Below are 25,968 nucleotides of genomic sequence, written 5' to 3'. Positions count from 1 at the left end.
GCTGGCTGAATTGCGGGGGGCCCACGCAGCATCGAGGGGACAACGTGCATATGCAAAGTGTAAGCAAATGGGTGATTGAATTTCATCTTCTGTCTAGTTGGTATTCAGGAGCCAGAAGAAGAATGCGAGCAAGAATGATAGAGAGGAGGGGGAAACTACTGTCAGATCCTTTGAAATATCCTGGGATGCCTTGCTTGGAGCTTATTGACTGAAATTTGCATGCAAAATTAGCCACCTCTCCACACAAAGTTGAACCGATGCCAGGAAAGCCCAGGGATAAGGGGGCCGCCAAAGCCCCGATACCTTCCAGTGATGCCATTTTCATGCACTAGTCACGCTACCTCGAAATTGACAGTTTGGCAGTTTGATTTAATTTACTGGTCCTTTGCATATTCACTAACCCCCCCCTTGACAGCACTAAGGACCCCCCTGCAAGTACCAAGCACCCCCACCTCCACCCGCACACACACAAGCGTACATGTATAGAAGGTAACCCCACCTCTGCGTCTAGTCATGTTGGATATCTTGTGGCATGTCAATTCACAAATGTGTGTGCGTGCTACTCTTATTTCCTCCAACCACCCCTATAAACCCCTCCCAACACACACACACACACACACTCACACACTCACTCACTCACTCACTCACTCACTCACTCACTCACTCACTCACTCACTTCCATTTTACCCACCCTCCTCTTTCCTCTCCCCACATTAATTTAGTTGGATAAATTTTGAATGACCCTACTCGGCTCAGTACCAGATGTCTACAAGCTGTTTAACACCCTCTAAATTAAGAACCATCGACAGTAATTATTTCATGTATGTTTTATGCAAAAAAGCCACTGAGCCAACATTTATTGAGTGATGGTCGGAATGATTTGATTTCAAACACTCAGAGCTATCGCTGATATTTATTTCCCTTTACTTTCTCTCCCCGTATGCCTCCCTGTATCCACTCTCTTTTTTGCTCGATCCTACTAACTCCCCATTTCTTCACCACCTAATTCATCAGGCTGTAATCCACCCCATCTCAATCCACATGAGGCTGTTTAACAGGGACCGGGTGCAGCTATGCCCTGCTTTCCTAATGCCTCTCCATGTGGCTAATAAGCAGCAGTCTAATATAGGCTTTACCTGAGAGCAGGATCTAAGTGGATTTGTGAAGAAGGGGTCTAAACTGAGATGTTGTCTTATTTAAGGCACCTGTCAACTGATTTGCTACTGTAAAGCCTTCAGAGATGGTGTCTTATTTAAGACACCTGTCCACTGATTTGTTACTGTAAAGCCTTCTGCGTCTCTTATCTCGCAGCGGTCTTCTTCAGCAATATGTCTGGTAGGCTCTCCCGGAAATACAGTATTTCTGCCTAAGGAGGTTTGGCCTAAATAGTGCCAAATAAAGATGTCAGACTCGTTAAGGCTACTGACAAGTCTTTGTTATTTTCCCCTCCTTTTATCGCTGCCTCTGGCTCCCTCTCAAGTTTTGAGCTGCTGGAGGCAGCTGACCATTTTGAGCAGATCAGCAGTTCTGTTAAAGAGGAGGACAGAATGAGAGCAGGGGGGCAAGAGGAATATGGCTCAAAAACATGTTGAATTGTTATGCAGATGTTGAACATGTAGTGTGTTCATAATTGTGGTAAAATTATCTCTGGAATACACTTCATTACAGATGGGGAAAGGATTCACAGGGGAAAACCAACATATAGTATCTTGGGTGATGGGCCGCCACTGGCCTCCAGAACAAGCTCAGTCTGTCTTCTTTTAGATTTTGCAGAAGTTGCTGGACATCAACTGGAAGATGTGTACAGTAGTATGCCATCTCTTAAAATATGTCCATTTGGTGTTTTAATGATGGCGGTGGAGAGCGCCGTTTAACGCCCATCAATGTTTAGCAGGTTAGAGATCTGGAGACAGTCGAGGCTCATGATTCACTTCATTTTCATCACACCCCATGTGTCCCACATCGAAGAATATTTCGGCATTACTCGTGATTTGACCCACACAATTGTGCATCCAGGCTTCAAATGAACATACATGTGTTCTTGTAACTGCACAACATCCTGAACTGGATTGTTCGTAGTAACACATCCAGCAAACGTTGATGGACTGTGGGGGCAGTTACCATAACTCCTGTTGTCTGATTGGCCATCATGCTCTCTGTGGACAGGTTGAGACTTAGCATTCTGCTGTCTGTAGTATTTGTTAATTTAAATCTTCATGTGATGCGTAATTAGTAGAAAAGTATTTTCAAATTATTAGTAAGATGACTTCAGACTTGTGATCACAAGGCAACATTTAAGTGTGACCGGTTTAGCTGCCTTACCGGCATGAAACGGGTCGCATTTCTCACCAAATGTTTGTAACCCTGGTCTTTGGTGGTGATTAGTAATCTTCAGCAAGTCCCTGTACCCCTTCCAGATCGGGTTTAACCCTAACTAGCCCCACAGCCCTGTCATGTTCCAGTTAGATCCTCTCTCTGTGGTCTTTACCTCCGCTGCTTCTCCCAGGCCCCACCTTAATAAACCCGCCAGCGTAAATGTCACTGGCTTCCACCTTCACGTCAAAGGTCACTGTCAATAAACCTGTGTGTGTGTGTCAGCGTGTGTGTATGTGTGTCCCAGGAAGCCCTTGCCGTGTGTCCATCAGATGCAACTTTGCTTGGCTCCGCTCAGCCGTGCCTCTCACACACGTCTGTCACACACAGAGGGCTAATGAAGGCCACAGCCGCTCTCATACATGTTGATGCATTCACCATCAGCACCAGACACTGCAGCTTTTCACTTAATTTACACCCACATTTACACTTCCAGCTCAGAAATTGGATGGGACATTGATTTTCTGTTGGAAGGCAGGAAGAAGGGGGTGGGCATGCATGCACATATTTTTGCTTGATGTCAACTAAATCAACCATAAAAGGTAAATTGGATTTTTGTCCAGTTGTGGTAGTTTCAGAGCCAGGGTTGTGGGTTCCACTTCTGGCTTGTAATAACCCTTCTCACTTTTCTCTACACGGACAGTGGTGAAGAGTACGAGGACAGTCTCAACAGTGGGACTTCAGGGACAACGCCTTCCAGACGATCCTCGAACAAAATGGTTGGTCAAAAAAGGAATGAATAATACCCTTCTGCAGTCATGTCATGTGTATATTCCCTTGCAGACGACTGCAAGAGTAACATTTTAGGAGGATTTATGTGAATAGCTCGAGAGCAGATACAGATTTTGTTCGAGTTGTGACAGGATGGTTTTAATTGTGCCATTATTTCAGTGGTTTAAGACTATCATACAAACTATTTCTGAAACCTGACACTGATTCTAAACTATAACTCAGTTATTGAAGCATACGCTGTATCTGCACAGTTTACAAAATAATACAGCTCGATCTTAATTTACAATACACAACTTTAAAATGGGTTTACAATGTGATATTCAGCATATTTAGAATAAACAGATACTTATTTATTAAGATAGAGTCTGTTGATGTACCTTACCAAACAAAATTGCAAGTAGAATTTTATTTTATTTAAGTCTGAATGTTTCACAGTTATTTACAGCTACACAGTCTGTGTTGTGTTTTATAGTGCAATAATTCAAGTAATCTACTATTTACTAAAATGTCCTCAATGTCGACACATTTATTCTGACAGGATGATTGTTAGAGTTGTAGGAAAGAAACCGGAGAGCAGATGAAGTATTTTTGTTGTGAGTTGACCGTGAAGAGTCTTTTTTTGTATATACCACTACAACTTTACATTTTCCATCTTATAAGCCTAATAAATTGCAAATGTTTACTGTAAAGGTAATACAATTATAGAGGTTTATGTGATTAATCAGCAAATGGATGAGTGTTCCTGTAACTATCTCGACTCCCATTGCTCCCTATTCACATAGTCTTGCCCATGTGTGGTTGTCGGTGCTCCTTCTTTTCCATCTCCTCTTCACACCATTAAAATCAATAGGCCTGGACCCTTTTCTTGTCCGTATCAAACTACTTCATAGCAGGACATGGCAGCTCCAAATCCCAGAGAAATATGCCCGTCAAGAAGAGAGAAGAAGTAGAAAAAGAAGGGGACCTTTAAAGATATTCTGTCTCCCTCGCTTTCTGTTTTCAAGAGGGTGGGTAGCTAGGTAGAAGGTGGAGACGAAGAGAAGGGTTGTTGTTGTACATGTAGCCAGGGAGCTGTCAGGACCCTCACTCTCAGATCTCCTTAAGTTTCACCGCTCCAGATCCGCTAAATGTGCCCATCAGCTCCTCCTGGGCTCATCGCTGTGACAGCCCCGGCCCCTCACGACGCGCTATGTCACAAACCAAAGGGTTCATCCCCCACTCCTCTCTGTGCAAGGCCCTGTGTGATCAAACCTGGCACTGATCAACTCCTACCTGACCCTTTATACAAAGGAAACAGGCAGAGAAGAAGGGGGGGGTGGCGGTGGAGGGGGGTGCCTTTCTTTGATGTCACTACAAACGATGCGGTGCGTTTGGGAGGTGTCACACATACACACGCGCATACACACTGATGCGTGCAAATGACTACACACACACACGTCATACTGTAAGAGTGCATCACGTTCTTTTCCGCCGTGATTGAACAAAGGCGGTATTTGCAAGCGTCTGTCAGAAGTAATATCCGTGCGGAGAAGCATTTGCGTTGAAGTCAATTGAACGCGCTCAGGTGAATTATTAAAGCGCAGGGTGATTTGTCTTGTCGCGTTAAACTGAGCACGGCCTGTGATCATGGTGTCATTATGAGCTGCGTTTCAGGAAGCACAACATGTCAACTGGTTGTGTTACATCTAACAGCTGCTTTTCATCTCCGTCTCTGACTTTTCTCTGCTTTCAGTCCTACAGGTGTTCACTGATCTCACACACAGCGGCATCGGCAGCAAAATCCAACCGAAAACAACCCGATGTTCTGGCCCAAGGTAGCATGAGTTTTCCTTTTTCACACCCCTGCAAAACTACAAAAGTCTAATCGACTATTAATGGAAGCAGGAAGAACACTCAATGTATGTACATGCTGTCGATCAGAAACAAGTATTTAAGAAGTTAACAAGCTTTGTTTTTGTTTGTTTTTTTGTTTTCAGAACTTGACACTCCTGAATTGGTTATAAATGGGAAATGTTAATCATTCAAGTAGTTAAATATATCACAGTTTTCACTTGTGCATACACAGAGACACTTTTACATAAGCCTGTTAACTCCCACCAGTAGCTTCTAAATAGGGATTTGTTCTGTGCACTTGTCAACTCTGAGGTGCCTGCGTGTACTTCCTCCTGTTAGACGTTGAACAGCATGAGCCCTGGGACCGAGGGACGGGAGGAGAGGAAAGGAGGTGGAGGAGGAAGAAGAGGATGCTAATGAAGACCCAGCACTACTCCTCCTCTTCTCTGCAGCAGCGCGTAGAGTCCCTACAGCATCACATTGACATACTGCGAAGTGCCAGGAAAGACGCTTTGCTTTCTGCCAGAGAGCTGCGAAGGGCCAATGAGAAAATCACGGCACAACTCAACTCCCTCACTGAGAAACTCCGCAGCAGCGAGCAGCTCACACAGGTAACTTGGGGAAAAACAAGGATTATTTGCTGAGGACCGAGAGTGCAGCAGTAGCAAGTCCTTTGCACTTATCATGCTTAATAAGTGTGGCTGACAGGCCCGAGCCTCGTCTGTGGAGATCAGCACCACGGAGCAGAAGCGAGGACGAGAATCTCCCTCTCTCTCTTTTCCTCTCTCCAACTCTGCTCTTGTCTCGTCTCGCTGAATGTTTCAACGAGGCAGTCCTCCACAACATTCTGTGTCACTAGCAGTTACATATCTCCAAATACAAGCACCTGTGTGTGCCGACTGCCACACACTCATTTAGTTATTTAGTACTTGCCTCCAGGTAGGAAACTTTTAGACTTGGTATAGACTATAAATAAAACACCAAGCACTTTGGCCCTAAACAGTACCTTGCCTGCCAGGGTTTCCTTGTACAAACCAACATATGTGACACACATACTGTATACAGACACACAAATACACACGCCAACACCTAGACAGGTCCAGTCGTTAATCGGACAGGCAGGAGACTTCTTTTGGTAAATTCAGAGATAGCAGCAGCCAGCAAGGGCCCACTGGACGCCTGATTAGGGGCATGTGTCTGTATGTCTGTATGTTTACTGAGTGAATAGTACAGACGCAGTATATTAGACTTGTACACACACAGGTCAGAGTCCAGCCCTCATAGTACTGCTACCTAGGAAGTGGCCCTTGTGCTCCCACCCAGGCATCTGATTGCTAAAGCCCAACGAGACCTTAGACTCAGGCACAGCAGTAAAGCCACACACACACACACACACACACACACACACACACACACACACACACACACACACACACACACACACACACACAGTGTGAATGAGTGGACAGAGAGGGAATTGTTGTCTTCCTGTTTGTTTCCTCTTCCCTCCTGCAGTATTAATGCCACTCCACCAGAGAAAGTTGGAGCCGACTGACTGGCCGAAGCCATGTCTTTCTGCCCTCTCTGGAAAGGGCAAGAGGTGATGGACTTTGGGCTTGTTCCAGGCGGTCCTTGCCAACTTTCTAACAAAAACTCTCTGCTTGTAATTGGCTTAGGACAGCCTCCACAGGGGCCATCATGTGAGAAGTAGCATGGCAGTTTCTCAGAAACTTGTCTGTGTTGCTGTTAGAGATCGACCGATAGTGGCTTTTAAAAAGGCTGATATAATTTGTTTGGAGCAGGAAAAAGCTGATTGAAGATTAATGGTCTGTTTTGTTCCAGCGGCAGGGCATCGTATAAAACACTTAGTCCAAACACGACAGAAACTAAATAAAAGTCACCAAAACCATCTTCTTTCCGCTTTTTGCAAAATTAGCTAGTCACCGAGACCGCAATGGTGTGTTCCACCTTTTCTAACCCTTTTGGCAGTTTTTATGATTTGGAGAATGCTTTCTGCAAAATGTCACTGATAAAAAAAAAATTGTCTGTCACACATTTATCGGTCAAACCGATTAATCTGTTGACCTCATGTTTCAGGCATTCTGTCCCTCCCTTGTTGCTTCCTTCCTTACCTCCTTTCATTATTAAGCCTACCGTCTCTCTGTGGTCTTTGTATGAGTTTGGATTTTGAGTTTCTAACCGTCTTCATAACTGCATTTAATAGCTGCTATTTAAACAACATGTTGCTGTTTTTAAATCTTTAACATGAGAGAGGAAGAGACCTGGGTTGGAGAGGTGTGATGTGGTTTTGTAATGCTGCACTCAGCTCTCCATGTCCCAGCCTACGGGGGACATGTGTTCAACAGCATGGTGAAACTTTAATCACTGAGTCCTCAGCACAACGGTAACCTGACAGATGTCTTAATCAGCAACAGAATGTAGCCCTGACTTTCAGACTCGCAGTGCAGAAATGTGTAGCTGCTTCCCTTTCTTTCCAATATATTAATCACAAAGCATGATTCCTATTTATTATTTCTTGGTTTAGTTACAATGCTATTGCTGAGATCTAGGGACCATGGCAATATCACTGCAACAAAGTCCATCCAACAGTCAGACAATCATACAGTTTGAGCCAGAATATCTGGACCACTTTATTTGGAGGTAAAAGCTGAGGTGAATGCCCTGCATTGTCAGTAGTGATCCCTCATTGCTCAGGGAAACTTGCACTCACGACTACGGCAAAGACTGTTGGTCAAAGTTGAAACATAAAGTCAGTCTTTGAACTATGATTGATGTTTACAATGGCCTACCTTAGTTTTCTCTTTCAAATAAATTTGTCTCACCTGGAGGTGAATGTACAAATTTTTACCGTCCCTCAGATTGTATGACCAGCCGTGTTTCTATTAGTAATGTGCCATTTTCCCAGATCCCAACTATTAACTTTGAGATCGAGGAATATGGCAACTATTCTTGGATCTAAATTATTATTACTGATAATAATAATATCCAAAAACTACAAAAATAAGACCCACACTGTAATAAACTGGAGTTATCCCTTAAGGTGGCATAAGAAGCTTAATAAACTCAGGTGACAGGTGAAGCATGCCCTCCTATTTCTACCAAGGCTGGCTCTTGACTAAATGTGCTCCTCATGCGTATCATCCAAATACAGGATCATTTTGTTGCTTGGATTATCTACCTCCCTCAGTCATCACTTCCCCGTTTACTTCACTTTGCAGTGTACTGTGACATTGCCTCGCAAATTTAGCAGCTTTATCTCTTGACGTGTCGAGTGTACTGCCCTCCTCTAACATGTAAGGGGCTAGGATTATCACAGATTAGTGGGTGCAAAACGACACAACCTTCTGAATTTAAAATGATCCAGAAATTATTTAAATTTTAATGATATTTGCACAACAAATCACATAAATATGCTGGCCGACAAGTTGAATACAAAGTGATAGAGGAACTTATACAGTAAGACATTACACTAGTGTCTATCTGGGTTTGTTTATGTCGTTACGTTGTGATTTTTGCACGTGTATATGTGTGGCTGTTACAGCAGTTTGTTTCCTTATTTATCCAGCTACTGATTGAGTATCACTTGGAAAGACCCATGCTCGGTTGCGAGAAAGAGAGAGGTGTCCTCTCTTCCAGCCTAATGGACCGCCAGTAAATCAGCCAATGTCAGTGTCATCTCTCACCAGGGCTGAAAATGCCCCTTGAAATCAAAGCCTGTATTACAGGAACTGTCATCAATGCCGTTCTTAATTCGTGCACCACGGCTACTGCAGCCAGAGCCCCACTCTTCATTCTCCACTCCTTTCTCTCTCCCACTCTATCACTCCTACTTCGTTCTCTCCCACCATCCCCGGGGATGTGGCATGTGCGTCTTCAACAGAGCAGAGGAAACCTAAAACAAGAGGGATTCTATTAAAAGGTGTCAGCCAGCAACCAGATATCAATAACCTCCATGTATGCAGAGCAGAGAGCAAGCTCCTGGGAATCTGTGGTTTCACTTTGGTGTGTGCGTGTGTCTCTGTGTGTGTTCCAGCATTTACCCCATGTGTGCAGCCTCATGTATCATGTCTCCTGTTTGTGCCATTAAGCATTCTTGATGTTTGAAATGATACCAGGTCAGCTAATTGTGGCAGTATTGAACCAAACAGACGTGTTTCTGCCCCATATTTTCTTAATAAGCAGACAAATAGATTTTTTTTGCTCCACCGCTCACATGTGGTTAAAAGTGTTCACCTCAGATGCTTATGTTTAGAATCGTTGATACACTGTACGTTGTACATGATCAGCTAGTGCCATTATCGTTCATCACTATAAACCCATTCTCTCACCAAATACTGAACTCACTCCGTCCCAGAGTGCTCTCTGATTCTGCAGGATGGCTTTATTATGCATGCCAATCACAGTGAGAATTAGGCCCTATTGACCGGGCAACGGCATCATCTGCCTCCTAATTAGCATAGAAAAAAGGAGATTTCTCACAGACTAGATATTAAAGCAGCCCCCCTGCTGCTAACGCATAAAGTATTTCCAACATATTGTGTTTACTTTGTCTCTGCGTCTATCATATTCATGTAATGTGAATTTAAAATTAAGTCTTTTTTTAAGTCAGTTTTTTTAAATCTTAAAGGAGAGAAAGCTGGGATTTTTGGTTTATAGCATTATTTCATGTTCAAAACATTTGGTTTCCTTGGTTTAATAACAGTCGACAAAACTTTTAGTTTTTTTTTAGTTGAAGTATCATTAGCAGTAGCATAGACCACCAATTCTGTCTTGTCGGTTGCAGAAGCTGACCTCTGACCTGGCTGGTAAGGCGCAGCAGAAAAAGGTTCTGAAGATGGAGCTGGAGCAGTGGAGGCAGATCACGTTACCCCAACAAACTGTACCAGCAGCACCAGTACACGCAGAGTGCTCCTGCCAGGGCAGGACCATGCCCGCCCCCGCTAATCCGGCCCCTCAGTCTCTGGAGGCTGAGGTCAAGCAACTTCAAGCCAGATTTAAGGTTAGTGGTTACGAGCAGAACTCTGGTGTTAATGAATGGGCCGCATGCTTTGTCTTATTGTGCACGCCTTATGAGATAAATCTCTTAATAGGATGATGGTATTAAGGATTGTGTTCATTTCCAATTGTGTGCGCTATGAAGCTTGAGTAGATAATACCATGAATAACAAGGAATTGAAAACATGTTTTATTGCTGCTTGGCTCAAAAGATATTTGTACAAAAAAAAGTAGGAAAATAATGGTTATGAATTTTGCACATTTCAGTGAATTTTCTTGTTGTTGCTATTTGTACTTATTATGCCGTATCAAACAGTTTACCAGTGTTGGCATTCATGTTTTTATTCAGAAAAAAAACTGGTATTTTATAAAATTGATATTTCTGAGTCACTTTAACACCTCTCTTGTTTGATAGCCATATTTCCTTGAGGAGAGTAGAAACTCTGAAAGAAACTCTGTCAAGGTTTCAGTTTCAAATCATATAGCATAAAAAAAAAAACTCTTGAGTCTTTCAATCTACACTCAACATCACCTGAAATTGCATGTGATTCCGACATGAATTAGCATTTCTTATCATTTGATCTTATTACGGGGTACCTGTCAGAAAGATGAGAAATGGGGAATAACAGTAGAGACGTGCCGTACATCATAGGGAATGAGGCGGGAGTGGTACCACGGTATTATCATCCTCTCTGCAGCCAGCTCATCAGTGTCACTGAGCAGATTGCTGCTGTCATTACACACAGCCAAGGAAGTCATGTCAGGTGACAGCAAAAGGGATGCACTGTGGGGGTGCACGCACTGAGTGAGCACATTGTCAAAAGCTTGTACTGTTACAGTTCCCACAAGAGACACGGGACCCTTTAAACCAAAGTGAACATGCACGTTTAAATATCCATCAGATGAATGATCAGAAGTCAGGCTGTCGCCATGAGGCGTGTGTCTTAATTAATATGTTGCAATGCAGAGATATAAAAGATCAAAACAAGAAAGACATTTCAATAATAAACATTAAATGTTGCTGTTGGATTTTTTTAAAATTTGTTTAACATATCAGTCTTTTTTTCCCACGCGTATATACAGTATAGTCCCCGTTAAAAATATATATATATGCCGTAGTTTAGGTCTATACATTATTATTTTTTCCTATTACTCCCCTTTTCTCATCCACTTTGAAAAATACAGCTTTCCTTTTAACCTCTTTTAGCACCTTCTCCCCTCCCGCTGTAACTATAATGAGGAGGCATGCTGTGCCTGACCTGTCATCAGCCGTGTCGCGAAAACCTCCCCCCACCCCCGATCGCACACTCCAACACATTAACAAACACACACACCGTGTGCCCTCCCCCCAGAGTGCAAGTGCGGAGGTCACAAGGCAGGTGGCAGCTAACAAAGCCCTGCGAGGCCAACTCCAGGAGAAGGAGGACAAGCTCCGTCAGCTACAGGACAAGTTAGTTTCACACTTTTTTTTCTCTTCTTCATTAGTATTATTTCTTTTCTCTTTGTGTTTCTTTCTCACAGCAGAACAATTCTTATTTTTAGTGTTTTCTTTTTGCCTCTCTTTCTTTGTCTCTCCCTGTGTGCCTGTCTGTGTGTTTGCACATCCTCTGCAGCTCCCATCTGTAGTGTTTGATTCCACCATGTGGCAGCACTCTGTCTGCTGCACTCCACTTAGCCATGCTTCTCCTCTGCGTAAATCATTTGTGAAATTATGAAAGTTCTCATGAGCGAGTGAATAAAAATCACTGACAGAATTGGTGTGTACGCACATGTGAGCATGTGGGTGTCTCGTGTATCATGTAGTGCGATGTTACTTATGTGGGTAGCTGATACGGACTGCTGATCAAAGCAGTGTATTGATTGTTTGTGTGCCGCAGGAGGGACCATTTTGGCCCATGACACTAAAACCCACACAGCATCACTCTGGCCTGTGGGCCACAAGCCTTAATGAGTTCTATGGTTCACCTACTGTAGCTATCGCTGCATTACAAAGTCAGAATGTATAGCTATAAACAATTCACTCAGGGAAACTGTCAAGATTTAAACAGTGTTGAGAAAGGCGTATATCATCATTCTGCATTAGTGTCTAATCTTTGAACTGAGAGAAAGGTACAAAGAACAACTTGGCTTTCCTCCCTCTCGCTCTCTTTGTCTCGTATGCTGTGTCCTCTGCCTGCCATTCTCAATAATGCATCCAGGGCATGTGTACTATCGCAGCGGGTACGTGTTTGTGTGTGACCAAAGCACAGCGGATCACAGCCAGACAGAGTGAACATCCCTGAGCTTTCCACGACAGCCTTAGTCTGTCCTCTGGCTCTTGTCACACACACACACACACACACACACATGTAACTCGCCATCTTTTCTTGCCAACCTCACCATTTGCCTCCATGGAGGGACCCCTTCTCAGAATGAAAGACATGTCTAGACGTCTCTGAAATATACATCTCAGCACACACACAGGGAGCAAGGCTGCTTCGCCTTAAAGAAGAGAAGAGGGAGGGGGGAAAGAAATGAATTTCAAAGTATACCGGCATGTCCTCAGTCAATATCCGGCACTATGGCCCTGCCTTATTTATGAAGCAGCTGCTTTCATCTTTAGCCCTGTTGTCTATCAGCCACATGAAACGTCCACCCGCACTTCATTCTTAACAACATACACAGAAATGTGCGCTCTGGCTCTCTCTTATGCACTCACACTTCAGACCACTGACTGTTATCATTATAATACACGCATGTTTGATGAACAATATTGCCAACAAGCGCAGAACAAAGGGAACAAACGTGTGAGTGATTGGGATATAGTTTGAGGCTCTCTTCCCTCTTTCCACTAACACTCATAAATAGAGATCACACGCTCTGGCAGAAGCACCACATATCCTGCATTCTTTTTTATCGTCTATTCTTTTTGGGGTGCAGAAGAAGAGAACATCTAAAATAAATGTTGTCGATCTAATTGCCATTAGCATTGGGACAGAGGGAGCTGGCTGGAGCTATTATTGCTGCTCTCCGTCTTTAAGTCAACACCAGACAGTCATCCGAAAGGTTCAATATGGGTTTTCTCATTAATGGCCAAATCCATGGGGTAACCAGCCAGCGCTACTTTCCCCCAAAGACCCCAGGCTAGACTCCTCTCATTTAATTTAATGTCACTCCAATAGGACAAGCTCACATTTATTTAGCCAGTCTGCCCTCAGGCATTCATCCACCTAGGGAGACAGGGACATTTACTTACACGAAAGCATTTGCTCTAACGTTTCGTCATCTGTTTATTCAAAACACACAAGCCATGATGCGTATGGGAGCTAAGAGATCCACTACATCTTTGAAATAAAAAAAACGGCAAAAAATATTTTAATTAACTGCATGCTTATGATCTTTATTCTATTTGTTCTAATTCCCCAAGGTAAAGACAACCATGAAAAATGCCTCATATTTGCCTTTTATGAAAACAGAATAAAACATACAAACATACTGAGCCCATTTAGTACAAGGCCTCACGGATGCTGGAATATTAAGCATGTCAATACGGCAAGTTATCAAAATAGGAAGTGACACAGGGTGCTTGTTTGCAACAGTTACAACATGAATAGCTAACAATACAGATACATTGCCTCTCTTTAGGGAAGTATTATCAGCACAGTGTACAGCACACAAACAAACAATATCTTTTAGAACCTATTTCCTCCATAATCAGTCTTTCCCAAGCCAAGTCTCCCCGCTGACGTGTTTTTATATGTGACTGGTGTAATGCTGAGCTGCAAATAATAAACATTTAAATACTTGTTAACAGTCTTTCAAGTAGTGTCACTGCTGATTCGAAACGCCGTTTGTCAAAAGGACTCCCCAGTCACACTTAGTGTGGCATTCCCCGCCAGAGCACTTGTTCTAATATATGCCAGTTAGAATTATATATGCATCCTTATTTCACATCCCCCCCTCCACTTACCCAAACAGCATGCCAGTGTATTTAGTTGTCATAATGAGCTGTCATGCCTGATGCACTGCATGGGGACACTGTGCCTGCCAGCGTTGTGTGTATGTGCATGTTTCTGTCTCCGTGTGTGGCTGTGTTTGTTCTGCTATGTAGATACTTTATGTGAGTGTGTGCCTCACACAGTCGGCCAATGTGACTGTGATCTGAAAAATGCACATTCATTTATAGTGTGTGTGTTTCCGTGTTTCCCAGGGCCAGCCACACAGAGCGAGATGTGACCATGAAGAGGCAGCTGGTGGAGGACTTGAAGACAAGACTGAAGTTCCTGCAGGAGATGGAGAAAAGTTACCGTGGACAGGTGGAGGAGCTGGAGAAGAAGGTACACAAAATACAGATGACCCCACTATCATGTCATCCAATTCGTTTGATGCTCCTTAGTAGACTGACAAAGAGAATGAGGTATTGCAATGCTCGGTATTCCTCATATCCCCGTTAATATGTTTCCTCTATTACTTCAAAGGAAAACAATTGTGATTACTATTAATCAACTAATAGAATAGATACTTCATTGATTTGAGTAAAACATATTACTATAAATGACTTGAGTACCTCCATCACAACAGAACTGCAGTGCCCCCTCGCACCATTGCTCAGCTTCATTTTCTACCTTCCCGTTTCCCCTTTGTTCCAACTTTCCACAGGGGAAGACTTTATTAGAGGAGGCCACCAACAGGAAGGCCTTTGTTGATTCTCTGAAGAGGAGACTGAATGTTGCAACAACAGAGAAAAGCCAGTATGAAACCTCCTGTATAAAACTGAAGGAGGACCTGGAAAAAAAGGTAGGAAACAGCTAGTTCTCACTAGAATAATATATTAAACGTTTTAAATGTTTTAGAAATATGAACAAAATAATGGGCAAAATGCTTTTCATGGGCACATGTATGTTCTTTTTTGTGTTAAAAGCTCAAACAAAGCTCTGCAAATCTGGTGATTTCATTGAACAAATTTCATTTTCTATATAATGCAACTATATCTATACAGCTGAGAGGCAAAACGGTAAAATAAAACATGAAGTACAACCAGGAACGCAGGAAAGAAAGTAAACTTCAAACCACAGAGATTCTGTGAGTAGCTACAAATGTACTGAGAGCTGAAAACACAACATCACACACAACGTACGTATCTTTCTCTCTGGTCTCCTGCACAGAGTAGGTTGAGTCTCGCAACACGCACTTATTTGAGGGAGATCAGGGGGGTCGTCACCGGTTAACACAACACGCTTATATTGATAATGGAACAGCAAATCAAGTAGCAAAGTGCCATTGGAAAAACGCTCTAGATGTTGTTTTCATTACACACTACCGGTAGGAGTTGGCAAATTCTACAATCGCCACAAATGTCTCTCAAACCTATGCAGACTCTCTACTTTCTTCAAAAGATTGTTTGCCTTCAGCTAACCTGCAATGTTTCTTTACAGGAGCAGCGCATGCATGCCTTGCAGGCTCGAGTGGGAGCCAGTGAGCAGGCTTTAGCCGCACTGGAACAGACAGCCACTGAGCAAATGGAGGGGTTGACCCAGCAGAGCTCCCATGCCTTGGACAGGATTCAGAGACAGCTAAGCCAAGCCTTCTCCCAGCTGGAGCAGCTTCATTCTTTCATCAAGGTACGGTACCAAAGGGGCAACGGGTTGCAAAAAGAAGTCTGAATGTATAGATCTCTGTGAGAAAATCACTCTACTTCTCACTTGATTTATTACCTCAGTGAACATTTCAATCAAGAGTTTATGGTCCTAATTGTTAGTTTCAAGTACTCTTCAATACAGCATTATGTTCATTTAGCAAACGATGGTCCCATTTAAAGTAAAATAGGCAATAAATCAGGGTATGCTTTAGGACGAGGCTACCTTGTGATTGACAGGTCCGTGTCCTCGCTTAAAACTTGAACCCTTTGTAACAGGACAGTACGGAGGACACAGAAGTTAGGGCAACGCAGCAATCACAGGCAGAGTCAGTTCTGCAGGTTTTTAATTAAACAAACACAAAATAACTGAAAACATAACTCAGTCCAGAGCTCTATCAATTCACTACCCCAACTAAACTATAGCAGCCGGGCCGCTAGCCCATTTACCGGCTTAATCTCCTTCATGAAGAGGAGCAGCCGCTCTTCTCCTCTTGTCCACGTCTCTCTGCTCCGTCCCCCTCCTTGGCTTTTTTTTCACCTCCCTGATGAGGAGATCAGGATCAGGTGTGTCTCGTCCCACACCTGATCTCAATACTTTCCTGACGAGGAGTGGGTGGAGCCTTCTGGCTGGAATGTAGATGCCAGCCACTACCCTTCCCCTCAGGCCCTTACACCTTTTCACAGTGTGTTTTCACTTCACAAAGGTTAACTGTAACATTTTGGTCTTATAGCGTCAGGTTTTCGGTCTTAGGTCCACCCTCTTGGTCACTTCTGGTTGCACAAAACTAAGATGGTGATGGTCAGAATGCCAAACATAAGGCTTCAACGGTGACCCTGTTCTCTTCTTATGTACTCACCTCTATGCACAGTGCCTGCACTAGGATCAGGACTTTCCTTTTCCAGAATTGCCCAGCTGGTTGTGGAAATCCTCACAAGTTTCCAGGGGAGTGCCAATTTCCCCCAGAGAATGAGGGAGTTGCTTATATGAGAGAGTGTGTCATGGAGAGGAAGTTATCTGGCTATTGTTTAAGCCCATGTGGCAAAACACATTTAAGCGTATCTTGCCATCATGCAGTCGCAAGGTGGAGTCCTGATGAACTACAACACTAACTTGTCGTAGAAACATAGATTGGGATGAACAGCCTGCCTCATTTTAAGTGGTCTTTAGTTTTTTGGGGAAAGTCTGAATGAGGCCGACTGCAGTCACAGCTCTGTTTTTATTCCAAGGAGTGGAGCGTGTCCAGTGGCCTTAGGATTTATTTTATAGAGGATGTATTTTCTTAGACAGTGAGCTTCAGTACAGTAGTTAGAATGAGGATCAGCACCTATATGTCTGAGGTAATGGTTCAGTGGATCGGCCCCTGTGTCTGGAAGCAAGTCACTGTCTCTCGAAAAGAAGTTCCAAGTTCCTCAGAGGGTTGTTCATGAGTGAAAGTAAATTGATTGCTTTACAGTTTGCCTCTCATTCACCCATGCCAGGCACAAGCTTAACCATCAGGATAAATTGGAGCTTGTTATGTTTCTCCAGGATGCTTTGACGCTTTGACATCTAATTGAGCCAACAACCAACCCTGCAATTTGTAATCCTCTTTACTTCTTGATCGTGCTTGGCAATGTGGAGAAAATTGAATATCACAATATTTCTTCCCGAATCCCTCAATTTTATAGGCTTGATCATTGTTGCTGTCACAAAATATTTACACAATGATATTTTTGATAAATATTCATTAGTAATGTGGATATAATGACAAAATGGGTAAAGGCAAATAATAGAACAGTTAGAAGAGTATAGTAAATTCAGAAAATTAAATAACTTTACTATATGCAGGTTTTAAAACCAGGAAATGACAACACTATCCAAAATCAAAGACGATACCTAGTCACATAGTACAGTATTAATAAAATATAGATTTAATGCCCAGCACTTTCTCCTGAGCTGCAGCCATTCAAGATGGAGAGTGAAACCAACAAGTAAACTACCGTAGCGAAGCTCTCGGCGGGGATGCGCCGCGATCAGCTGTTAAACTAAACAGACAGAGCAGGCGTAGGTACCAAATCCACGGCCCGCCACTGCATTTCAGCCACATTAGTTCTAGAGAGTGATCAAAAGAAGAAGCGCTGATCATTTAATTAACAGAAGTAGCCCAGATTAGGACCTTTGCTACGTTGCATTAAAAGGAACCAGTTGAGAGAATTCCAGCTCCAGATAAATTCTGGGAATGTCCAACTGGGAGGAAACCCAGACCCATAACACGCTGGTGAGATTACACATCCCACTTGGCCTGGGAGCGGCTTGGAGATGTGGTTAGGGGGAAGGACGTCAGCACTGCCTTGCTCGGCCTGCTCTGCAGACACTAGAACCGGATCCCCCATAAATGTCAGCAGATGGATGGATTGATTTGTAACAATGTGTGTATGTGCCATTATGCATTTTCACTTTCTTCTAACACGTATGGAGACACAGGCCACCACTATGAGAATACTGTGTGCCCAACAGGGAATGGGCACTATTGTTTTTGTCTAGGCCTAATCCATCACCTTGAGGTGTGTTTGTGTGTCTGTGTCAGTCTGCGTGTGTGTCTGGCAGAGACTGATAAAGACTGTCCATCAACTCTGTTGAGCTGACACCTGTCTATCAAAGGAGCAAACAGCTCGGCAGCGATAGATAGTGATGGCAGTGTATTTGCACACACACATAAATCAAGTGGCAGAGCACGGACACAGTTTCATGGAAATTATCTTTAGTCCTCACAAGCCTAAACAAATTACTGACACTATTCTTGTCCTTGTATGGCTCACTTACATATAAGGATACTTGGAGGTGGATAGGATGTGTTTTATCTTGGTTTTTTTCTTCATAACCTCTGATTTCTTTCACACAGTATAACCGTATGCATTTATGAAAAAACAGACATGCATGAAACCTACGAATAACCTATAAATAGAGGCTGCATTGCATGTGAAAGCACATGTGTCTAAAAACGCATAGAAATACAGTTCACGCTCTTATAACTGCTATTCTCCATTCCCATAACCCAAGGCTGGTGGGGCCATTGTGTTGTTGTTGAGGATTCACATCATTGTTTGCCTCCCCCTGGCTCCTGTGATTCCCTATAAGAACACCAAGCCCTTTGATTGGACTGCCTGACGTCCGGAGGAGATTTACTCTTGTCATGTATTGATCAGGACCGGAGGGCTGCGCGCGTGTGTGTGTATAGATGTTTTTTGTGTGTGTCTTTATGAGCTTGTTTTTTTTGTCCTTTGTGCCTGTATGTGCTGCTGTGTGTGTGTGTGTGTGTGTGTGTGTGTGTGTGTGTGTGTGTGTGTGTGTGTGTGTGTGTGTGTGTGTGTGTGTGTGTGTGTGTGTGTGTGGAGATTTTATTTTTTTATTGTGTGCCAGCAAACCCTTTTGGCCCCTGCACACGCCTCCGGCTGTAAGTACTGCTATTGAACTGCTAAACAGTGGCCCTGCATGTAGTGACTACTTCTCCACACACACACACACACACACACACACACACACACACACACACACACACACACACACGCTAAAGGTTCCAGTAGTTCTCTTGTAAATAATATTTTGGCTTGTCATCCCTGCTGAAAAGTAGGGGATTGTGCATAGTTTTAGTTTTTCTTTTTTTCTTTGTGATTACCTTACAGTATATCTTCCATATACCTGTACATAATTAAAGATCTTACTGAAGGTTGTAGGATATGTGAACAACAGTAAACAGCTTCTCTTTTTTTTGTTTTTTACAGCCATGCCTACCTAATCTAACAAAATAAAAGCTTCTTTTTTTTTTTTCTCCCGCTCTGCTCTTTATGTTTTCGAATAGCCCTTTGTGTCCTCATGTGTGTGAAGAGGTTCAGAGGTAGCTAGTTATTAAAGAGGATATATTTTTGCTGCTCATTTGATCCCCATCTCTTTGCCCTAATCCTCGTCCTGTCTAAATTGCTCCTCTGGCAATTGTGATTGTGTACTAGTCGAGCTGAGAGCGCTTGGCAAACGCACACAGACACAACACCTTCCTTGTATGTATTTGAATAGCCTGTGTGAGTCCGTGCATGTGTGTGTGTTTGTGTGTGTGAATGCTTGCATATCCCCCTCCCACCCTTTGTCTCTCCCAGGGCTCAGAATGAGTGATAAATTCACCCCTTAATCTCTTTCTGGATTCTTCCACATGCAGGGTTTAGGTCAATTGAATGTAACCCTTGAATAGTGACAGTGAATATCTATTAGGCTGTAAATAAAAGAATAGGATCTCCGACTGTTAGTTAATGAGCTGCGTATTCCTTGAGGGTAAACACGGCTCTCAGATCACCAAAAAAGAGCTGAAGCTGCCTTCCTTCATTAGGAGGTTGACGATGGTTGTGATTTTTGCTCGTCCTGTTCAATTAGTGCTATTCTGATTCCTTTACACCAACATAGTCGTAGCCACCTATGAAACTTGATTTGAAATTTAATGGAATTAAACTGCTCCCCCTTCTATTATTTAGAAGGCGCAAGTCTAAAGCATCTGGAATAGAAAATTCCAACTTTTCTTTTTTTTAAGTATTTATACATTAGACTTGAGATCAAAAGTTGAAAAAACAGTGTTAGCTCTAAGAGTCGATTTATGTAACCTATATTTCATCTGTTTGGGCGTTATATAATGTGATCCTGTTGGTTTTCCTACATGTCTCCTTTGCATTTCTGAATGTCTCTGCTCTGCTTGTGTATATTTCATGTTGCTAACAGACAAATAGCAACACTCCACATACTCCAGCTGCGAGCCGCCGACCACTCATTCACTTCTCTCCTGTGAGAACCACCACTTGCTTTGTAAACAGCACCTGGTCCACCTGTGTGAAATTAAGAGAGTGGAGTGGAGATGTTTGCCTTAATTCCACATTGTTCATGTGATTACCCTTGTTACTGTAATGCACTTGAGTGTTTTCGTATGTTTGTGCTTGTGTTTTTGTATGTGTGCACACACTGTACTTCTCTCTTGCTTCGCTATATTGTGTACTGTCCAAGAGTAAGTTGTACTTTATTAATTTTTTTTATTTTGTTTTTGTGTACAGCGAGTTCTTCTGTCTCTAGCTTTCTCTCATCTGACCATCTATTCCAAGGTCAGCTTTTCAGCAGGCTTACAAGGGAATGATACAGAAGATTATTGCCTCGATCAATAAGCTCAAAATGAAGCAAAGGGGAGTTTACTTTATTGACTTTCTCGTGTACAGTGGCAGTTTTAACATTTAATTGTCTCTCTGTATTTAGAGCAAACTCCCATTTAGTGCCCGACAACTGTGCCATCCCAGGCCTTCCTCGTCTCGCTTGCCATTCACTCGGGCACCATTTGAAACAGCCCCTCATAGCTTAATTATTAACAGTGTTATGCTGCGCTTGTGTACTGAGAGACATTCAGAAAGCAAATAAATAAATGAATGGCTGTATTTTCAGTAGCTCACTGTCTCTCTCCCTCTGATGCATGATTCTCTGTCTTTGGAGATTTTAGCAAAACTTGGGGTACGTTTGGTATCAAAGCTGTGTTCCCTCAGCTTTCAATCGACAGGGCAACAAACCCTCAGGTCCACATTCCTACAAGGGGAGCGTGAGGCGAAACTGAAGAGAATCTGAGTGTGTCAAACTCAATATTCCTCCATAATGTACTAGGCCTCTCTGGCGCATGCTTGATCAATTTCATTTATTCATCGGCCAGCCAGAGCTATCCCTCCTTGTTTTTCTATATCCATTTCATCATCTCTCTTCTTTTTTTTTTCTTCTTCTCCTCTCCCCCCCCCCCCCCCTTCAGGCCCTGGCCAGTGAAATACTTTTAGACGTTCAAGAGGTCAAGCAGCAGTTGATGAAGAGGAGGAGGTTGAGGCAGGCCAATGCTGTGGCCGCACAGGGCCGCCTCTCAGCCAAGTCTATGATCAAAGCCAAGTCCATCGCTGCCTCCATCCTCAATATGTCAGAGTATGATCTGGCGGACATAATGGACACTGACCAGGTAAGGCCAAGGGATAGTGGGTCAACATTTTATATAAACGCAAACTTGAGGATCTATATCAGGTCTAGATTATGCCCAGAGCACTCAACATACCTATAATAGATTTTCTGTGCGGTACAATTTCAAAACACGCTAAAAGTTTTCAGGGGGTTTGGTTTAGTTATTGCACCACAGGACTGACAAAGACATATCATCAATATCACCTTGTAGCTTCGGGTATCTTTTGGGTCAATTGAGACTAAATGAGGTGCTGCAGTCATTGTGGCCATCATCTGGCAACAGATGCAGGATTTCCACCAGAAGGGTTGTAAGGCCCGGTACCAAGTATCTTTTGACGAGGGTCAGGTGGTGGACAGAATGCTTGAAGTCTCTGCTTCTGCCTCACCTTCTTTAATCGATGGGTAGGTGGATTATGGAAAGTTAGCCAGGTCCAACACTTTAAAGGTCACACCAACACATTCTCACACCAATGCGTCAAATCATGTAGCTCAATCAGAGCTCCAATGCTTCAAAAACACCAAGACATGTTGCTAATAAGTTGGGAAGTAAGTTGCAGTGCAGCAGAGGAGGATGTGGCTTCATGTTTAAGGCTGGTCTTCTCGCTCTCGACAAGATCAAAAACCCATCAACACCTGCAGCACCAATCAACTTGATATGAGATTTAATACAGCAAAAGTTGAGTAAGTACAACTCTTTTCTTCCGGCTGAAAGCAGTCATTGAACGGAAAATCTTTGCTATTGACGGTCGGCTGCTTGCCAAAGTCAGAGTTTTACGCTTTTTTCCAACTTGGTGGGGCCTTTCTCTACCATAGATCATACCCAGCTATGTCATCAATTAGCAATACCATGTTACAATCAACCACCCACCCCTGGGGACTTCCTCCCATCTATCACGAGATGAGAGAGGGCGCTCCAGGCACTTACTCACACTTGAAACCAATTTTAGCCCTTTGCAGCCCAGCTCCACCCAGGAGATGACAGGGAACAGTTTCTCACTTGACAAAAAGTCCCCCTCATTGGAGCTGAAACATCTGCCTGTAAAACACTCTGTACAACACTTGTTTTCTCTCTCATACTAATGGTGGTTAATGGCGTGCTGCTTGGTGCTGTGTTCTTCCTGTTTCGTTAATTGAACATTTATAGCAGAGATGCATCGATTGTAATACTGATATCGTTCTGATACTGACTCAAATAGTTGGATTGAGTATCTTGACAATGGGGCGATCTGGTATCAGATACTATTATTTTTTTATAAAATACTAATTCCGTACATTTATATCCATGTATTAGTTTGTTATATTGTGTTTTAAAGAGTTCAGAAAGTGTTTTTAAGTAAAGGGTGATGAAACAATATCTCAGTCATTTCCACACAGTGAGGCCTACAGTTTATCAATTAAACACTGGTATCGGATTGGTACTCAGTATCAGGCGATACCCAAAGCCCAGGTATCCGTATCAGGACCGAATAAATCAGATCGTGAATCCCTAATTCATAAACCAGAGAATCACAAGTGTTTTCTCACAGTGAGGTTAATAGATTAGTTGTGTTACTGTGTTACTCTAAAATGTGTATTTGGATGTTTAGGTGGGTGTCATTGAGAAATATTGGCTATTTCACATGTGCACTGATTGAAACGCTTGCTTGACATTAAAATATCTGTATGGAATTGTGTGTCTATAGAGAAAATCAAGTGCGCCCTATTGAAACCTGCCTGAACTCTAACTTTTCTTTAGCTGTGCACATGATGCTTCTCCTAGTTGTGAGTATTGAAAACTGGATATATGGCCTACAACTCTTCACTTGAAAGTTTGGCACAGAGCTGAAGTTTCCTGATACTTGTTTCAGAATTGTGATATCTTTTCCCCCCTCAGTCAAAGAAAAGTTCGGAGCTTTTGCAAAACCCTTGTCGATTTGTATGTATTTCTTTTGGACTTGAGGACGTCACGAGACACAAGGTTATCAGAATGTCCCAGCAGTCTTCAACAAGTCCAACACATAGCAAGAGTATTCATTTATTCACTTGGTTGTGCGATGCCAGTGTGCTGAATTAGAACCCACGGCTTAATAGGGTTTGGTTTCAGTCTTCACTTTTACTTTTAAATGAGAATACCATTGGCAACATAGCTATGTTTCTTTTAGTTCGGCAGATTTTGCTTGCCAAACAATGTGAGCAGTAGTTTTTAACATTGTGGTGCACTGGTGCTTGGTTTTGTAGCCGATAAAACCTTCTTTTATGAATAATTCCTTGCTGTGGTTTTATTTTTGGAGAATTTTGGGAACAGATGACCTTTTCGTGTTGATTTTTTTCATTTGCTTTTTGTATGTTGAATGTATTAATTGATTTTCAAAGCTTTCTAAGAGTCATACAGAAACGTACAGCTGCTCCCTTACGCACACACACATATGAAGACCCACAAAATCAATGTGATGTATGTATATAGATGCAAAGAAGGCATCACAGTGGGCTCAAACTTAAGTGCTCCACACATGTAGCGCGCTGCACACTGTTATTTGCCTCTGTCCATTCCATAGCGGGTAACAGAGGACCAGAGAGGGCCGAGCAGCTCCGGGCTCCCCTGGCAACTTGTTGTGGAGTTAATGATCCAGATGTAATAAGCCTGTAATTGCCAGACCAGTTTGTTTTGCACCTAATGTTTGATGGAGGGTCAGTGCTTTGTTATATATCTACCAAGGGTGGGCTAGCACACTCCCTCTCAAGCACATGCACTGTTTCACACACCGTGCTCACCCCTGCGGGAGGCTTGAAGGCAGTAGTCACAAGGAGGGCCCACTCTATCACCCTCTTTTTCTCGTTTGCTAATATAACCACGCACTCCCCGCCCCCGATCACTACCTACTTTCTCAGTTATTTAGAGCACCAGGCACAATTAGGCATGCACTGAAATTAGCCGAGGCCAACTGCTACCACCAAGGATAACACATAAAGGGTTCCAGGAAGCTGGGGGACACCAGGGAGAAATACATCCTTAATCCAAACGTCAACCCTCCAGTCCTTACTAATTTGCCATGGATACAACCAATGCCCACATCTTAACAGTCCCAGCATAGTCACTGCGTATCTTTGTGAATTGTTTTGAGCTTTGTTCAGAGGAAAGGGCATATTGCTTTGTGTAGTACAAAACACCTTTATTGTGGCTGTAGAGCAAAAATAGGACAAATGAGCATCAAATACGCCAGATAGTGAACATAAATAGAGAGATGTATTTTATATTTCCTTTTATGGTGCTGAATTTTCTTCACATTTGAGACATTTGTGTCATCAGCTGCTTTTAGATGAAATAATAGATAATAATATAATGATTAATAGGCACTGTCGCACTTCCCATGACTGTGAAACGCTCAGTATTAACATTGCGAATAATTTAATCAGCTGAAAGTCCTAAAAAAAACATAGGTGATTTCTTTTGTTTTTGTTGCATGAGTTGTCAACATTTCCCTGTCGGACTCGCATTACTATTGCTATGAATATTGGGTGAAATTCAGAGCACACTCTGGTGAGGTCGCCACCCGTAAGGGAACTCTATCAAAGTTCACATAAGTCTGCATGAGCCCCCTTGTGGACTTTTGGCATTGGACAGCCCTTGCCGTCCCAGACGTCACGAGCTGCCTGTTAGGTCAGCCAGTCTGCGAGTGCAGGGACTTTTAGATTCTGCCACACACACACTTTTGTTCCCCCTCCTGCCCTCCCCGCTTCCCTGTGAGGCAGTACAAGGCTCGTCACATCATTTCCAGCAGCTACACCTGGGGTTTGAAGTGAAGAGGTAACGCATTAGTGCTGAGGTGTACATGGCCACGCCGTCGCTCTTCTTTCTGTTCATTAGCAGTAACAAGGCTACCACTCTGTTCAGTCTTTATACATGAATAGCATGCAAACGTATTCCGGCGTACCTCGCCACTGAGTCTCCAGAGAGCTGCTTCAAGGTCCTGGCTGGTGTGATGCTACAATTTTGCCCTTAAGCAGGATACTCACAGAGGCCAATCTAAAGATACAGCAGCAGGTTCTCTCTGGAAACGTCAAGTGACTCTTGTCTGATTCACTTGAAATGTTACATTTGCTCTATGTACAAAACGCTAACATTCTTAGGATTTATTGACGGTATTCTCGCTCAACGTTGGCATGATTTTCTGCGCATCCTCCATCTTGTCATTGAATTGTATGTTTTTGCTGTTGTGTTTGCAGGGAGCAGAGACCCGCTTACAGAGTCCAAGAGACCAGGAGTGGCTGGACCACCTCAACCACATCCTCCAGCAGAAGGTCAGGCTCACAAATCTGCAACGATGATCACAAAAGTTACTCAATCCTGCACACACCAGAATATAGTGTGTGCAGGAATACAAAAACTATTAGCTTCCTCCCTTCGGTTCAGTTTATTTGTTAG

General features: G+C 43.0%; 1 protein-coding gene across 1 annotated transcript in view; it reads left to right on the top strand.

Annotated features, from left to right (window-relative positions):
• Positions 1–25,968, top strand: part of cntln (centlein, centrosomal protein) — a gene marked incomplete at both ends in the record, with an annotated part of 83,661 nt that overhangs the window by 48,147 nt on the left and 9,546 nt on the right. Inside the window, 10 exons of the mRNA XM_079219596.1 lie at positions 3,011–3,092; positions 4,838–4,919; positions 5,278–5,549; positions 9,743–9,958; positions 11,307–11,404; positions 14,144–14,270; positions 14,593–14,730; positions 15,369–15,554; positions 21,370–21,567; positions 25,770–25,844. Of these exons, the coding sequence (XP_079075722.1) occupies positions 3,011–3,092; positions 4,838–4,919; positions 5,278–5,549; positions 9,743–9,958; positions 11,307–11,404; positions 14,144–14,270; positions 14,593–14,730; positions 15,369–15,554; positions 21,370–21,567; positions 25,770–25,844 (1,474 nt within the window). The remainder of the gene's footprint in view (positions 1–3,010; positions 3,093–4,837; positions 4,920–5,277; positions 5,550–9,742; positions 9,959–11,306; positions 11,405–14,143; positions 14,271–14,592; positions 14,731–15,368; positions 15,555–21,369; positions 21,568–25,769; positions 25,845–25,968) is intronic.

Source organism: Taurulus bubalis (genome assembly GCF_910589615.1).
Source record: "Taurulus bubalis genome assembly, chromosome: 6".
Taxonomy (NCBI): domain Eukaryota; kingdom Metazoa; phylum Chordata; class Actinopteri; order Perciformes; family Cottidae; genus Taurulus; species Taurulus bubalis.
The sequence above is the reverse complement of the archived record's forward strand: the minus strand, read 5'-3'. Positions and strand labels throughout refer to the sequence as shown.